Raw genomic sequence first — 17039 nt, 5'->3', positions numbered from 1 at the left:
TGTTTCAGATTGTGAGCAGTAGCAGTACTGAGCATAACAGTTACCTGTCCACGACAGGCAGCGAAATCGCGATTTCTATTGACTTTAAAAAGACAAAATAGGCAGAGATTAAAAGGCCTTCATTCGTGTGCACGCAATAGCCGGCACATAGGTGCGAGTCTCTGCACCTGAACATCTTTGACTGACACCCGACAGGTACACGTTTCAGCCGTCATGGAGCGCGCTTGCTTCGGCACTCCTGGCCCTCGCACAAGCAGCAGAATAACATTCACGCTGTTTGTGTTTGGCTGGGCGCTCTTATGCGGCGGATCTCTACTTTCTGTCTATGGGTTCGCGACATGCCAGTCCGACAGCTGTATCGCCTACAAGGCGACGGGCCCGGTACTTGCCGGGTTAGGGCTGGCATTTGTAATGATGGCAGCGTTTACTGCCAAACGAGAGAGGAGAAGGAGGGAATTGGAAGGAGACCCGACGGATCCAGATAGCAGCTTCCTCTGCGGGAAAAGCCGGCAGTTTGTGCAGTTCGTAATACTCGGGATGCTGTTACTGGCTTGCGGGGTACTGATTAGTATCCCAGGACTTGTGTTTCCAGCCTGCAAGCCGGTATCCAACACAGACAAACCCCCTAAAGTCTGTGAAACTCCCTTACTGCAGACAATAGTAATCATACTAATCGTCTTGTGTTACTGCCTGGCTATCTGTCTGAGTAAAAACCGTCGGGACGGCGACTCTGAGGAGGACCCCGAAGCCTGCAGATATCAGCCGGTTCCAAGGATGGGTGACGAAGTCTTCACATTCCCGTCAGCCCTACCTCCAAACTTTGCAGGAGGACATGATCGGCCAATGAGCAGGGACCCTCCTTCCTATGACAGCATCCTGTTTGAAAGGGGCGACCGTGATTCCGGCGGAAGCGACGGGGAAAACGTACACACCGTTCCATGGCGATGGGGGCCGAGAGTAGAATACATCAACGAGCCTATCCCTTCGGAGCCACCTCCAAGATATGAGGACATATACCCTTCTCAGCCGGATCCTGAAGAGAGTTCATCATCATCATCGTATTACTCGTTTTCCCAATCATCGGAGTCGAGTGACTATGAGCTCGCACCAGGACCCTAAACGTGGAAAGTCTGAACTATCGGGGGGGTTTTTTTTCTAACATTTCGACTCAGTACAGAGTTTGAGCCGGAAGCGTCACCCAAAACATCACATCTGACAATATCCAGGTCTGCAGATAAAGGACTGAAATCAGACCGGGTTTTTTGTCAGTGCCGGCACCGTACATGACGCCTGTCGAAATGTTTTTTTCCCCCCCGTGAGACTTCCCCTTTAAATAACAGATAAATAAAATGACATCTTTTCATGGTTGCCCCTCAAACACTATCTGTGTGCGTTTGTGTGCGTGTTGGATATACCGCGTGTACGAGGTCACATATTCGTATGGAATCTATAAGATAAATCTCTTACATGTGAAATCAATGTGTTATCTACGGCTTGGAGCCACCCCAACGTATCAGACAGTTTCGGGTTGATACGAATGATCCTTGGGACCGCTAAGAATTGCCCTTGAGAAGTTGATCCCTCTTCCCCTCCCCCCCATGTAATTATGCTGCGGGGATCGTTCTCCCTGATTGTGTTCCCAAAAGTAGAAAAAAAGTGTTTTTTTCTCATTTCTTTCTTAAACTGTAATGCTTTAAAAACGAAAAGAAAAGAAAAAGAATCAGAATTGTAACAAATGTAACAGCCCCTTGAATGTAAATCTTCTCTCTTCTCCAAAGCGATCCCCCCCCGAAGAACTCCACAGCGGAGCCGGATGGAAAGCCGTCTTGTTTTTTCTAACCAGACAGAAAAATCCTCGCCAATGTCTCATATTATTATTCATAATTATTATTTATATTCGATTATTTGATACAGTGCCATCATATACCGCAGCGCTGTATAATACACGTGAAGTAGAATCAGCTCTTTAGGCATCCCGATTCCTTTTACCAGAGATTAGTTACTGTAATGTTAGTAATATTATAAGTAATATATTATTATTATTATTTATAATAATATTATAACTAATAGTAATATTATTTATAATATTATAACAATAATACTATAACACTAATACTATACTACTATTAGTTATATTATTCTTATTTATAATACTTTTATAACCAGTAGTAATATAGTATTATTATTATTTATAATAATATTATAACTAATATTAATATAGTATTATTGTTATATTATAAGTAATAAGAATAAGAATACAAATACTATATTACTATTATTAAAATAAAAATAAGAATAATTAGAAGAATAAGAATATAACTAATAGTAATATAATATTATTGTTATTTATAATAATATTATACCTAATATAGTATTAGTGTTATTATTATTATTATTTATAATATGATAAATAATAGTAATATAGTTTTATTGTTATAAAAATATAAATAATAATAACTATAACAATATTACCATATCACTATTGGTTATAAAAGTATTATAAATCCAAATAATAATAAGGTAACTAATAGTAATATAGTATTATTGTTATTATTTATAATATTATTATAAACTAATAGCAATATAGTCTTATTACTCTAAGTTATAGTATTATTATAAATAGGTTAATATTATACCTAACATAGTATTATTGTTATCATTATTAATAATATGATAACTAATAGTCATATAGTATCATTGTTATTATTTATATTATACATAATATAGTATTATTGTTATTATTATTAATAATAATATATTAACTAATAGTAATATAGTATTATTGTTAGTATTTATAATAATATTATAACTAATACAAGTGTTAGTTGTTATGATGTCTGATGAAGAGCATTTTAAAATGAAGAAATAAATATATATAAAACACAAATAAATAAATAGATATATTTACTTGGGAAAGTTTCCTTACCTTTTTTGTTTTGGACATGCCAAGTTCCCCTATTTAATTTGGCCAGTCCCTCTTTGGTCCCCTATCCCTGCGCCCCTCTTGACTCCCCTGTAAAAGTCCATATGGAGTTTGGGTAAAAGAAAGTGATTTAGTGTAAAACACTGCAGCTTATTCACTAATTCCCAAGTTCAGCAGAATCCAAACTTGGGTGATTTGCGAGGGTTGGGGGTAGCTTAGTGAATTCACTGAAAGGCTGATATCAGGAAGGTTCGGACCAGGCTGGCATCCCAGTTCCTTTAGGAACAACCTGGCAAGGGTTGCAGTGGAGTGACTGTAATAGTCTGATTTAGTGCGGGCCCCTGCATTGGATGAGTTGGGCCCCTCAAACCCAAGATGACCAGTTTTATTCTGTTTGCCTCCGCAATGCCCGTCAGAGAGCGGGGTGTGCGCACAGTGCACTCTCCTCCGATACTTCCCATATATTACACTAACATGGCCATTTTCTCCACCGTTTCTCAGCAAAGCTAAACCTGCCAGCGGTCAGCACCCAAATTTTTAACTAAAATTCAACATTTACAATACTATAATTTTCTGCCATGTAATGTGTTTTTGCACCTTGAGAAGTTTGTGATTCCGGGGGGTATTTGCTTGGTGCATTTTGTATCTGGAAAAATCTACTCGAGGTCTTGAAAGTCTATGTAACTACAGTCTGTGATTGACGGTGAGGAAACGTTATGACGATGTTCTTAAGGTTCTATCGTGTAGTTAATGAGGTTTCTTCGATCTGCAATGAGCGATATCTTCACCTCCGTATATAACCCTGGCCTCTCTGCCTTCACAGGAATCGGTGCCGATGTCAACCCCGTTTTCCGCTACAGCAAGGATCAGCGTCCCACCACATTGCCCATCCAGCCTTTTGTGTTCCAGCATCACTTCAGCAAGCCCAAGACACGGCCTTTGCACAGCCACTTCACCGCCAGCCTGTCCCAGCTCTATGGCCTGTCCGGCAGCCGATCGTCCAGCCAAAACAATGTCTGCGACACACAGTCGTCGGCGCCGATGTCATTTTCTGGACCCAAGGAGGCAACCGGCAGCCATGCCAAGGTGATCAATGTACCAAGGAAGCTGTGCCTGGATGGGGTGAGCACCAGCGTCAAAGAAGATCAAAATAGGAAGCCGGCTCCTGATACGACTCGTCCGTCTCCTTTGGGCAGTTACTCTCCCATCAGGAACAATGCCATGTTTTTCCAGAGCATGGACTCTGGCTCTTCTAGTTCTCCTTCCCCAGAGAAAGCCAAGGAAACACAACCCCCCCGAAGCCAGTCTTGCCCCCTTTCTGCCAACCTCTTGCCCTTCAGAGCATCGCCTGCCAGAGGGACTACCCTCCCAGGGGCTGCCAAACCAACTCAGAAGTACGAAATTTCCCCAAACAAGGAGGTTCAGAGGTCGGTGGCAAAGCGAGAGCCGCTGAAGGAACCGAGCACACAAGTGTCCAAGCATGGACTTCCTCCAATTGCCTCCTTGCCTCTGCTGAACACAATCCTGCACGAGAGCAGCCAGAACTTGCCTGCCAAGAGCGAAGAGCAAAACTCCAAACTGAGCTCTGAGAATATCGCTCTGTTACGGCCGGTTAATGGTATGAGTTACTTCACCATCATTATATAAATATCAATTTGCACCTCGAGAACAAAAAACCCCAATTTTGCCTAATTTTTTTAAAATAGCTTTGGGTGGCTTTTAACATAGACCCCTAAGCCTCTTACATGGTACATTCTATGTGATTGTTTTAATTCTGAGTGACATACAGTATGACATCATTTTTATGGAATTGGTTTGGGATTAAAATCTCAAAGTGGACCAAAAAGACTCCCCCACACATACACACACAGTACTCAAGAACATGTTAAAATAATGGTGATATGCTTTGTTTTATTGTTATATTGGTTCACCAAAAAAACCTACAGTTACTTGAAAAAAATAATAATAATTAAAATAATAATAATAATAATTATTATTATTATCCAATATAGATAATAATAACAATAGTCTAAATACATAATTGTAATCTAGTAATAATAATTCTTCCTTTATTATTGTTATTATTAATAATATTATTATTAGTGATAGTAGTAGTAATACTACTACTATTACTACTACTAATAATCATCATCATGAAATTCATTGTATTGTATAATTTTTATTATTAGTATTAGTATTATTATTAGTAGTAATACTACTAATATTGCTACTAATAATCATCATCATTACTACTACTACTAATCATCATCATCCTTAAATTCATTGTAATGTATAATTATTATTATTATTATTACTAGTAGTAGTAGTAATACTAGTACTATTACTGCTAATAATAATCATCATCATCGTAGAATTAAGTGTAATGTATTATTATCATTAGTAGTAGTAGTAATACTACTAATATTGCTACTAATAATCATCATTATTACTACTACTAATCATCATCCTTAAATTCATTGTAATGTATAATTATTATTATTACTACTAGTAGTAGTAATACTACTACTATTACTGCTAATAATCATCATCATCATCATCATCATAAAATTAAGTGTAATGTATTATTATCATTATTATTATTATTATTATTAGTAGTAGTAGTAATACTACTAATAATTATCATCATCATTATTACTACTACTAATCATCATCATCCTTAAATTCATTGTAATGTATAATTATTATTATTATTACTACTAGTAGTAGTAATACTACTACTATTACTGCTAATAATCATCATCATCATCATCATAAAATTAAGTGTAATGTATTATTATCATTATTATTAGTACTAATATTACTTCTACGAATATCACTACTACTACTAATAATAATCTTAATCATCACACAAATCATTGTAGTGTATTAATATTATTATTATTATGTCACTTGTACAGCCGAGTACTGAATGCCAGTATTTCTGTATGCGAGGTGGCGTGAAACAGTCTATGTTACCATTAAGATGAATCTGACTGTCTTAATCATCATCGATCCTCTCTTTGGACCCACATTGTTTCTAAATAGACAGCCAAGAAAAATGTGAATAGACCTGAATGGCGGATGGAGTTTACAATCCGGCTGTAAATCCGACACGTTTTAGCAATTACTCGCTCCGCTAACAGTCACGTCCCGCTGTACAGCTTCTATATCCTTATGGGCTGCATTCACTGCTTCACCTTCACGCCTCACTAACCTCTCTCACCTCTCTCTCTCTCCTCTCTCCGCTTCTCTCCTCTCTCGTTCGCTGGCCACCTTTTTGGGGGATGATCTAGCCAATCACCTGTCCCCCCAGGCTTTGAAATGGAGGGAGTATAGACGCAGGAACCCGCTGGGGCTGGAGCGCGTTCACGGGTTAGCCGGTCTGTCCGGCAGCTTGGACAGGAAGCAGGACTCCAAGATAACGCGCCGGGGTCATTTCTTCGACGGGCACAGCGGCAACAACCAACATGCGCGACTCAACGGTGCGAACGGCCTTCCTCCGCCTTATCCCTACGTATAGGCTCCGCGCGAGAGAATGAAATGTGAAAAATCATAAACATTCTACAGCGGCGTTAGCCTTGGGCCGATCATGGGACTAAAGCGTAATTGTGCAAAGTTTAGAAAATGGTCTTATCACCATAGCAACCAATTAAATCAATAGAAACATTTGCTTTAGTGTTAAGTCTACATCTGAAACCCTCCAAAAAACCTTTTATTCGCAATAACTAAATACATGTTCCCCGGTTGGGGCGAAGCTGACAGCGCCAACAGCTGGTTAGAGGGGGGCGAAGCTCCATAACTACTTTATGCCCCGGGGGTAACAGACAAGGCAGAGCTCGCTGCATGCGTTTAGAGGATATTTTGAGCTTCACATTCTCTTAAGGCTTATGTCTCCCTGTATGAACCCCAAGGACATTTGTGATACTTTTAGCAGACCTGTATTCACGTAAACTGATAAAACCTCAGAGGTCCCCTCTTCAGATGTAAACTGTAAGGATCCGCGTATCCAAAATAAAGCAGCCGTAAAACTATAATCTCCAGAACTACCAGAACAGATTGAGAGAAATCTCAATTATTGTTTAAGGCAGGGGTGGGCAATTAATTTTCCCATGGGGCCACATGAGAAATTGGAATGGTTTTAGAGGGCCAGACCTCTACAAACTACAAACTCCGAAGCCTTGTCCATTTTGTTAACTTATGTGCTGTTTAATAAAGTTATTCAAGCCTACGTCATTGGTAGAGGTGCTTGAATAAGTAAGGCCTGAATAACTATTAGCACAGCACAGAAGTGAACAAAATGAACAAGGCTTCGGAGTGCATACCGTATTTTTCGCTCTATAAGACGCACCTGCTGATAAGACGCACCTAGATTTTAGAGGAGAAAAAAAAGGAAAAAATATTTTGAGCTAAAAAATGGGCTAAAATATTTATTACAATAACTGAATAAGCTATGAACACAGTAAGACACACGCAGTAAGACACACACAGACACAGTGAGACACACACAGACACAGTAAGACACACACAGACACAGTAAGACACACACAGACACAGTGAGACACACACAGACACAGTGAGACACACACAGACACAGTAAGACACACACAGACACAGTAAGACACACACAGACACAGTAAGACACACACAGACACAGTGAGACACACACAGACACAGTAAGACACACACAGACACAGTAAGACACACACAGACACAGTGAGACACACACAGACACAGTAAGACACACACAGACACAGTAAGACACACACAGACACAGTGAGACACACACAGACACAGTAAGACACACACAGACACAGTAAGACACACACAGACACAGTGAGACACACACAGACACAGTAAGATACACACACACACAGTAAGACACACACACACACACACAGTAAGACCTCCCTCCCTAACCCCCCTTCTCAGTATCTCCCCTCTAACTCCCTAACCCCCCCTTCTCAGTATCTCCCCTCTAACTCCCTAACCCCCCCTTCTCAGGATCTCCCCCCCCGCCCCGGTCACTTACCTTAAACTCCTGTGTTGGAAGCGTGAGGCGTTTGTCTCGGGTGCCGGCGCTTCACTGCTGATCGCCGGCGTCTGACGTCATATGCCGGCGCCCAGCGTAAAGCGCCGGCACCCGAGACAAACGCTTCCAACACAGGAGTTTAAGGTAAGTGACCGGGGCGGGGGGGGACACCGGACTCATTGGTGAGTCACCAGGACACTCTTTGCGGGCCGGTCCGAGCTATTCAGCGGGCCGGATGTGGCCCGCGGGCCGTGCTTTGCCCAGGTCTGGTTTAAGGGGTGGCTGGATTAACTACAATTCCCATGATCCTGCCCAAACCAACAAAAAAGCCCTGTGACCAGTCAGAGATTATGGTTGGATCTAACTGGAATCATATATTTAAGGGGTTAAACACAGTGTCTCCTCTTATATCCAGAAACTATTATGTTTACCTTTCATTCCTTTCACCAGGGAAGCCATCAGCGCTCAGCTCCAGCGACTTCTTCCAGGACTACTTCTCTCTGACGGAGCGGCCCCCGGCTGAGTTCTGCCTCTCCCCGGACGGGAGCGCCGAGTCGGTGTCCATCGATCTCGTACAGAAGAGAGGTCAGAAACGCGGTGCTTTGTGAATAAACCGGATGCGGCCCTCGCGGAGTCCGGTCATCCGGTGGTAAACATCTTCTCTTCCTCCTCAGGGCTGGTGAAAGCTGTCAATGTTGCCGTCGACCTGATCGTTGCCCACTTTGGAACAAGCAGAGACCCTGGGGTGAAGGTATGACCCATTCACGCTGATAAGCAGGGCCGGTCTTAGGGGTCTGCGGCCGCGCAGGGCGCCATGGCAACAGGGGCGCCTGTCCGGGACTTACATTAAAACATTGTTTTTTTTTAAAACTTTATTTAACATCCTTCACGTTAAATAAAGTTTTACAAAAAAACCCCCGATGCTTTGATTTAAGTCCCGGGCAGGCGCCCCTGTTGCCATGGCGCCCTGTGCGGCCGCAGACCCCTAAGGCAAGCCCTGTGCACACTAACATTCCCACACACAGGGCCGGCATTAGGGGTGAGAAAGCCGGCTCTGCTGATAAGTATTGCTTGTACCCTGATACCCCTCTAAAAGGAGTTGTGGCCAGAGGGTGACGTGCGAATCGTGCCCTTTGAACTTTACTTCTTGAAGATTATGGAGGAGACCAGGATTGATATGTAGACTTTCAACCCGATGGGACCCTCAAATTCAACGCTTTTAGCCATTTCCCTGGTTTTTGGGGTAAGAGACAACTTGAGTGATAAAACCCCAGTAAGTGTTAGGAGTGAAGCAATTGGGATTTTTTTTTTTAAATTGAATATGGGGCTGTCTTTTGATTTGGTTTACAGATAATTATTCTTTTTTTTATGTCCAACAAAAAAAATCTATATTTTTTGCATTATTTAGTTAATATTTTCCAGCTCTGATGTCCACCAAAAATCCACTTCATGTAAATATTTCCATTTGTTTCCCATAATCCCTCAGTGCAGATAGAGTCGCAGCACCTGGGAGACTCTTCCGGGCTGGGGAGGACTAAAACTAGAGACAAACATTGGCCCAGCGTTTTCCCCGTGCACCCCGTTCTGTGGGAATGCCCTTCCATCTCTATGATGTAAGCGCCAGAGCTTCCTGCGAGAGCATTTATTTATAGAAAATGTCAAAAAGTACATTTTTGGAGAGAACTAGAGGAGACGAAGGTTCTCTTGCAACCTGCGGCCTTTTAACAGCTTAGGGTTACCCGAGTACCGTAGAGGCAGCCCGTCCCCCCTTACGTTGGCTGCCGCCATCTAGTCGACGGTTGGTATAGCTGTGGCTCCCGTACTATCATTCTTGCTCTCGTTTGCCAGGCCAAGCTGGGAAATAGCTCAGTGAGCCCCAACATCGGACACCTGGTCCTGAAATACCTGTGTCCAGCGGTCAAGGACATTCTGTGTGATGGGCTGAAGCCTTGGGTCCTCGATGTCATCATCGGCCAGAGGAGGAACGTGCCCTGGACGGTAGTGGAGGCGTCAACGCAACTGGGTATGAACTGGGAATGCTGGATGAATCTTACATACATGTGTACATACGTGTGCTTCTCACTGCGAGTTTGAAATGTAATCTTGGATGTTCATCCCCAAGGTCCTTCCACCAAACTCCTGCACAGCTTGTGCTGTAAAGTGAACCAGTACTCCGAGTTATCCAACCACACCCTGAGATTCAACGCCTTCATCTTTGGTCTTCTCAAGTAAGCACCTGGTTTAATAAGTCCAAGATTCATTAAAAGTAAAGTTATATAAGCTGTCAGGACCTCAGAGGTCTCTTTTTCAGATGGAATCAAGGCGTCTGAGGTCCTATAAGCTTAAGTTTGAGCGCAGAAACCCATCAGGGTTGATTGTACCGGGAAACCCCTCTCTATTACATCGGTGACAGCTTTTCTCTCTCTCTTTCAGTATCAGGTCACTCGAGTTCTGGTTTAATCATCTGCATAACCATGAAGGTAAGTGCCACGGAATGCCACGAAAGGCATATAATGGTGTTATAGAGTCATGGAATAGTCTCCCAGCAGAGCTGGTACGATCTAACACAGGAGAACAATCCATGGACTCCTTCAATAGGGAATAGGGATATTCCGTGTTTAGAAGCAGCAGGGAATTATCGGGTTTATAAGTTAAATTGTATCAATCACTGGGTTACATAAGAAAGATATCGACAGGTTACAAACTCACACAAAAGACGCTGCCCGAGACGGACAATTCCCGTTGTTTGCTGTCTTTGTTCTTTTTTTTTATTCTGTGTTTTTCCTTCCCGCAGATATTATCTGGGCTCACTACGAGCCGGTGGGTTTCTTGTCTGTGTCCCATGGGGTCTGTCAGCCTCTGTTCGAGGAGCTCTTGCTTCTTCTGCAGCCTCTGTCCCTTCTACCCTATGACCTGGACCTCCTGTTCGAGCACCACCTGATCCAGATGAGCCGAGAACAGCAGCAGAAGAAAGAAATGTTACGGGTGAAACAGGACCTGATGCAGTCGGTTCACTCCACCATACAGCTGATGAGAAGCCGGGATGAGGATGACCAGGGCACCCCGGAGAAGGGGAGCGCGCCGAGGGAAGCCTCAGATGTTCTGGGAGCCGAGAGACCAACGGGGGAAGGGGCCGCAGCTGCGGAGAATGAGGAAGACCACAAGAAGGACAATAACGTTGAGGTGAAGAAAGACAGACAGGCGGGATGGTGGTACCAGCTCATGCAGAGCTCGCAGGTCTACATAGAGGGCTCGACGGATTCAGCCAGGTTTACTCGCCAGGAGCGGAGAAGGTTGGGAAGCGTCGGGACACCCAAGAAAGCCCCACCACCCCGGGAAGGAGTGGTGGAAGGGGCAGAAGCCTGTCCCAGCCCGGAAGCAGCAGAAGGGGAAAGGCTCAGTAAGAAGGAGGTGGCCGGTGACGGGCAGAAGGACAAGAAACGCTCATGGATGGGAAGTCCTCCAGAGTCGGTGCTCAATGAGCTGAAGGACGGAAAGGAGAAGGAGAATGGAAGCCCACGAAGAAAGCCTGGGGTTCCAAGTGTGGAAGCCGACGCAAAAGAGGACACAAGGCAGGCGCAGAGCAGCCCGGCCAGGAAATGGGGCCACTTATTTGGGTCCCGGAGACAACCGAGAGAAAGCAAACCGGCCAACAGGTGAGAGGGAGAGGATAGGTGCGCAAACTCCGAATATTATGCAGACTAGGACTGTGTTCCACCTGTGGTTAATACATTGAGAGCGAATGATGTAATCCAATTAAACAATAAATATACATATATACATGTACAGCATGCGAGCAGCCATCTTGTATTATCTTTAAAGCAATTACACTGATTAACGAACAGAAAACACAAGCGATAGATGATTTTAATTGTTGAATTTAGTTATGATAAAGGCATTGCCGATGGCTGTTCCCTCCTCGCTTCCCCTTCCTTTTTGGCTGCTCTCGCAGATGCGTTTTAAATGTTTTATAAGCCCACGCTTGTGATTTTGCTTTAGGCTGCCCTCCGGCTGGCTGAGCCTTGATAAATCTGTCCTTCACGTGGTGGCTCAGACGGTGAGCGCAGGGATCTGGGGAGAAGCCGCTCCAGAGGCTGAAGAGGTCCAAGCCCAAGAAGGAGCGACGTCAGAGTCACCGTGTTCCCAGAGTCCTCGGTAAGCAGCCCGGCTCCCGGCAGAGAAGCTTCCCCCGCCATCTTTACTTTACATAGTACAAGGGTACTATGGCTGCCATGATCCTCTACAACACGCGGGTGCAGGGGTTGGCTTTGTGCCATCCAGTCAATGGCTGACGGGTCGTCGATGGGTGATTTTAACCAGAACTCGCACTCTGTATGGTTTTGCTGAGCTCGTTCCTCGTGGATTGATGCTCAGTGAGTAGATAATTAGGTAATTAGTCGTATTATGGCTCTTAGGACTAGTTACCGTTTACTTTGTGCATTACGTTACTTCTGACGAAATCCATAATCTATGCATTCCCTACAGTGTAACAGATCGCAAGCTCTTTAGACGGAAGCTTTGTTACGTGGGACGCTTGTATCCTTATTTCAAGGTGCCCTGCATGGTACATTTTCTGCAACCTCCCCTCTCTCTTTAGAGTCAGGCTGATCAATCTGTTTTATTTCCTAGAATCAGAGCTTTTGCCACCTGCTTGCCAAAATACCTCAGCTGGGGGTCACCGCGGGTAGACGGTTCCTTGTCCCGCAATCTGGACTTTTTCAATAGCCTTTAATTTTCACTTAAGGTTTTTAGCCGCTGTGCTAATGAAGCATGTGCCATATGGGTCCATAATTATTAAATAAACGAGGCGGTGACATCATTACGTTACATTTATTTATACAGCCCCAGGAGATTCCATCAGCCACCTCTGTGCTCCACACACCATCTCCATTGTCCCAACAGCCCGATTTCCTTTCTGAAGGCTTTAGGTATCGGCAAAAATCTCTTATTTTATTGCCTTTGACACAAAGTATCAGAAAAGTTACAAGAGACGCACTCCACGTGATTTAAAAGTATCCCTTCCCATTAAGTGTAGACCTCTGCCTGTCTCTCATGACCGTTGTCGTTCCAAAACCATCGATAAGATGAACGTTCTTCTCTCTCTCTCTCCTTCCAGACAAGTTCAGCCTCTACGTCCTCACGCCGAGCAGAGACATCTGGATTTTGCCTACCACTCGCACTCGGAGCAGCTTCGGTGCGGCCCCGGCAGCCGGAATAGGCTGATGCCCCTGAAATACGTTCCTCACCCTCACCAAGCGGACACTTAGCGAGGCGCGATAGAGGTGTGAGAGACGTACGAAGACAGGGTCTGTTGTGACAGCGGCACGAAGGACACGCCAGGTTCTTTCTGGATCTTCAGCAGAGCTTCTAACCATTCGCGCAACAAGGATCATTGCCCACTGACACACGTGGGGTAACATAGCATTCATACAGTATTCTTTCTCCTCGCGCCCGGTCCGACGTGCACGTGTGCTAGCCGTGATATTGACGTGAGCTGTGCATGCAGACAACCTAAAAGAAATCCTGTGGCTCTCCCCAATCCTTCATACTTTGGGACTCCTAGCGTATGTCTGGACATTCTTGACCTGCCTCTTTAGAGATTCCCCGGTCCTTTCCCCTGTGTCTAGCACTTAACCAATCAGCACTTCAGAGGCTATCCAGAATTATTTTAGGCTAGTTTACGCTACATTATAGGAATGCACAAAAAAAACAACAATTCATTTGCCCAAAGAACTTACAATTCAACTCTTGCTTACTTGAACCACTGGGAACGGTGATATGTATATATATATACAGTATATATATATTTTGTTTTTTTTAAGCAGCACCTTATATGTGCTTTTGGCGTGAAGTTTTATTGCATCGGAGGGGTATCCACTCCTCACTCCGGGGGGCTGATGCACTTGCGAAGACGATAGGCTTCTTCTATCGTAATGACAAAGCTTTGTGGCGTCGCAGAAACAATTCTCGTAAACCTCTGGGGGGATTTCGGATGGCGGGCGCTTTTTAGTGATCAGGTTTCCGTCTTTGAATGCGGTCAGAAGGAAGAGACGCTTTCTGCCGCAGAAGATCCAGATGGACCTTTCGATGACTCTTGTTGGACCTTCTATACTGAGTGAAATAATTGGGTTGGAGAGAAGGATGATGAAGGTAAATGAAAATATTGGGTGACGTAACAAGTGGTCTTTACCAGGGCCGCGGTTCCACGCGGGGTATTTAGGGCCCGGTCCTGGTGATGTTTGGGTGGTAAGAGAATGGAGTGATGGAAAATAGTTTGAGGAGCCTTTGATCGAGATGAAAGGTGCTTGTTGGAGTTCATGAACAGTTAGAAGTGATTTAGTTGGCCATAAGCACGAATAGTTAGCTGCCCAGAGCTGGGTGGCAAGAGCCACTTCGCTGAGCCTGTCCAAGCCTAATGCAAGGGCATTTTGGGGTCAGGGGGTGACCGGAGCTCCAGTTTGGGAGAGGAAGACTTTATTATCTGTATATCTGTACGAGGGTCCAGCTGAGAGTCAATTATATTTAAAACTAACCAGGAAATGTGACCGTTGGGAATCAGGCAATGCGCCGGCTGGCGGTCTGGGACCCGGGATTCCATTCTCATGGGCCGTGATGCAGGTCCGTGGTGTCCGCGTTACCACTGCTCCACTACGGCTTGGTGTAGAAGTAATCTTGGCATCTGGATAAGCACAATAACCAATCGTTTGCCTCTTCTACCTATAACCAGATCCAGCAATATGTTACAGCAATCGAAATTAACTATTTAGATCCTGTATGGGGTAGCGGTGCACGTACGGGGTGCTGTCTAAAAACTTTGGAACTGGGATGGTTCCTTATTATCAAACAATTTAGAACATCAGTAGAATCCAGAATAGAGGTTTTTTTTCCATTGTATAGCACTGCTGAATATGATGACGCTGCGTAATTTAATAAATAATAATACCCAAAATAAAATAATGAAATAAAACAAGGAAGCACCCATCTGACCCATGGGCCACCAGCTGGACAGCCCTTTGGTCACATTTGCAACACTAAAAGCAATCCATTGCTGGTTATTATTTTTATTTAACATGTTTTTAAGTTATTTTCGATGTATATTTTCCGGTTCTGATATCCACCAAATGCATAACTAGAACATTTTATGCAAATTCCCCTCTGTTTCCCATAATCCCTCAGTGCAGCATCGGGATCCTCTGTCAGCCCAAGCAGGAAGTTGTAAGCCACTTCCTGTTCTCCCCCTGCATCAACCCAAGCAGGAAGTTGTAAGCCGTTTCCTGTTCTCGCTGTGTCAGCCCAAACAGGAAGTTGTAAGCAGCTTCCTGTTCTCTCCCTGCATCAGCCCAAGCAGGAAGTTGTAAGTTGCTTCCTGTTCTCTCTCCCTGCATCAGCCCGAGCAGGAAGTTGGAAGCGCCTTCGTGTTTTCTCCCCGCATTGTTTTAGCGGACGGCGCGTGAGCTTCTAGCGCTAGAGCTTGTTTCCAGCCGCGCAGGTCCCTCCGTAAAGCTATTATCACAGATATCTCAGGGCGACGGGGGATTTAACCCTGTGATGGGGCAGTAAGAATGTCTTATACAGCACAAGTCTCATCTCGCGGATAACAGAATAGATACATTACGTTATGTTAAAGTGCATCTCACATTCTTTTTTATTCCTTTTGAGTCTACGGAGGGAACGCAGGCACTGCTTATCCAGGTGCTTCGATTATTTTTTGTTTTGGGCCACGTCTTGCTTGTTAAAAATCGGTACAAATGACACGAGAAGCAGACCGACGAGCTGAAGAGACCACTTTGCTCTCTTTAAGTTGGGTAAGTTTGGGTATTGGGGAGGAAAAAATAATCTTGATATCCCGAAGGGAAATAAGCACATTTCCATGGATGTTTAGCGGCGTCCCCTATATATTCTGAGAATATAGCGACGGGGCAGTTTGTGCGCCGGCCGGGGACTTTTTTTTCTCCGCTGCTGTCCTTGATGTATATTCTGTGTATAAATGAAAGGACACGCGGCTTATAATAGAAGGAAAAGCCGGCACGTCTCGCCTCGCTGGAAATCAATGAACGCCGAGCTCAGCCGAAGACAAAGTCAGGAAGTTAGTATTTAAATGTATTTAATAAATAATCTATGAATTTAAATCTGTTTAGGAAAAAAATCCTTAAAGGGACTCTGTGAACTAAACAGTGTTTAACCATATTTGGCGGGGTATGTAGAACAAGAAATGCATGCGACTTGCAAGCCAACGTATAGATCAAAACCCGGCAGGTAACGCAAAGCGACCGATATGCACGCCATCCCATCCCATCGTTTCAATGCGGGGCTGCGTAGCGGAAAATCTGCCCCGCTGTAAAAGTTATTTTTTATTTTTTTTTAGAATTCTTCTAATACGTCATTTTGTGGCACGTTCGATACACTGTTACCATCTGCTGTAATTAACCTCCCGACAATATTAACACTTTACTAAATATACAATACAAATGCACTCAAACCAATCTGCAAGGTATTTCTGCCACCTTATTCACCAGGCTCCCCCTAATGGCCAGTAGTTGGAACTGCACATAAATAAAAGCAGCCGCTTGAATGGGTATTTTATTTATTTATGATTAGAACAGATAGTATTTTACTATTTTGCCCCCTTCCTTCCTGCCTTTATCATTTCCTTAGAAGAATCTCCCGCTGTTGCCTAGGTTCTAGCACCACAGAGCCCCCCCCACAGACTGTTAAGGGGTATCGTTTTTAAACTCCATTTGCTCTTGCTGGAAATAAGCCTTGTCTGTTATGTCCGCGCCCTCTCTCTCTCTCTCTCTCTCGGTGTACTCGGCCATATATATGTATATTTATTGGTTTGTTTATTTATTATGCATATTAATAAAAAAAGGTGCTGATTAGAATTGCTGATTTGTGGCTCATTTCTTCGTGTTGTCGGATTATTACTTTCAGAGTCAGGGCTGGATTTACATCTCAGGGACTTCTAGGCATCGCCCCCCCTAGATGTAAAGCGTAGTGCGCTGCCCCCTAGTGGTCCGATAACAAGACTCTTACTAAATAATCAATACTTGGACTCGAGACGCAATTCTAAAAGGTCATTTATTGTAG

At 43.9% G+C, this 17039-nt stretch overlaps 2 protein-coding genes across 2 annotated transcripts; both read left to right on the top strand.

Annotated features, from left to right (window-relative positions):
* The first annotated feature begins 213 nt into the window (after nucleotides 1–213).
* LOC149276631 (transmembrane protein 171-like) lies at nucleotides 214–1119 on the top strand. Its single transcript, XM_089503412.1, has one exon. It carries the CDS (start codon nucleotides 214–216, stop codon nucleotides 1117–1119), a length of 906 nt encoding a protein of 301 aa, XP_089359538.1.
* Nucleotides 1120–3694: 2575 nt separating this feature from the next.
* On the top strand, nucleotides 3695–13219 carry LOC149276630 (AP-4 complex accessory subunit RUSC2-like). Its single transcript, XM_089503411.1, has 11 exons — nucleotides 3695–4541; nucleotides 6217–6405; nucleotides 8403–8537; nucleotides 8627–8703; nucleotides 9801–9975; nucleotides 10075–10180; nucleotides 10386–10432; nucleotides 10747–11051; nucleotides 11106–11608; nucleotides 11952–12107; nucleotides 13069–13219. The coding sequence occupies exons 1-11, from the start codon at nucleotides 3695–3697 to the stop codon at nucleotides 13217–13219; spliced, it is 2691 nt and encodes an 896-aa protein (XP_089359537.1).
* The last annotated feature ends 3820 nt before the right edge of the window (nucleotides 13220–17039 follow it).

Source organism: Sceloporus occidentalis, unplaced genomic scaffold (assembly GCF_023333645.1).
Source record: "Sceloporus occidentalis isolate IW3139 unplaced genomic scaffold, rSceOcc1.0.p SCAF_232, whole genome shotgun sequence".
Taxonomy (NCBI): Eukaryota; Metazoa; Chordata; class Lepidosauria; order Squamata; family Phrynosomatidae; genus Sceloporus; species Sceloporus occidentalis.
The sequence above is the reverse complement of the archived record's forward strand: the minus strand, read 5'-3'. Positions and strand labels throughout refer to the sequence as shown.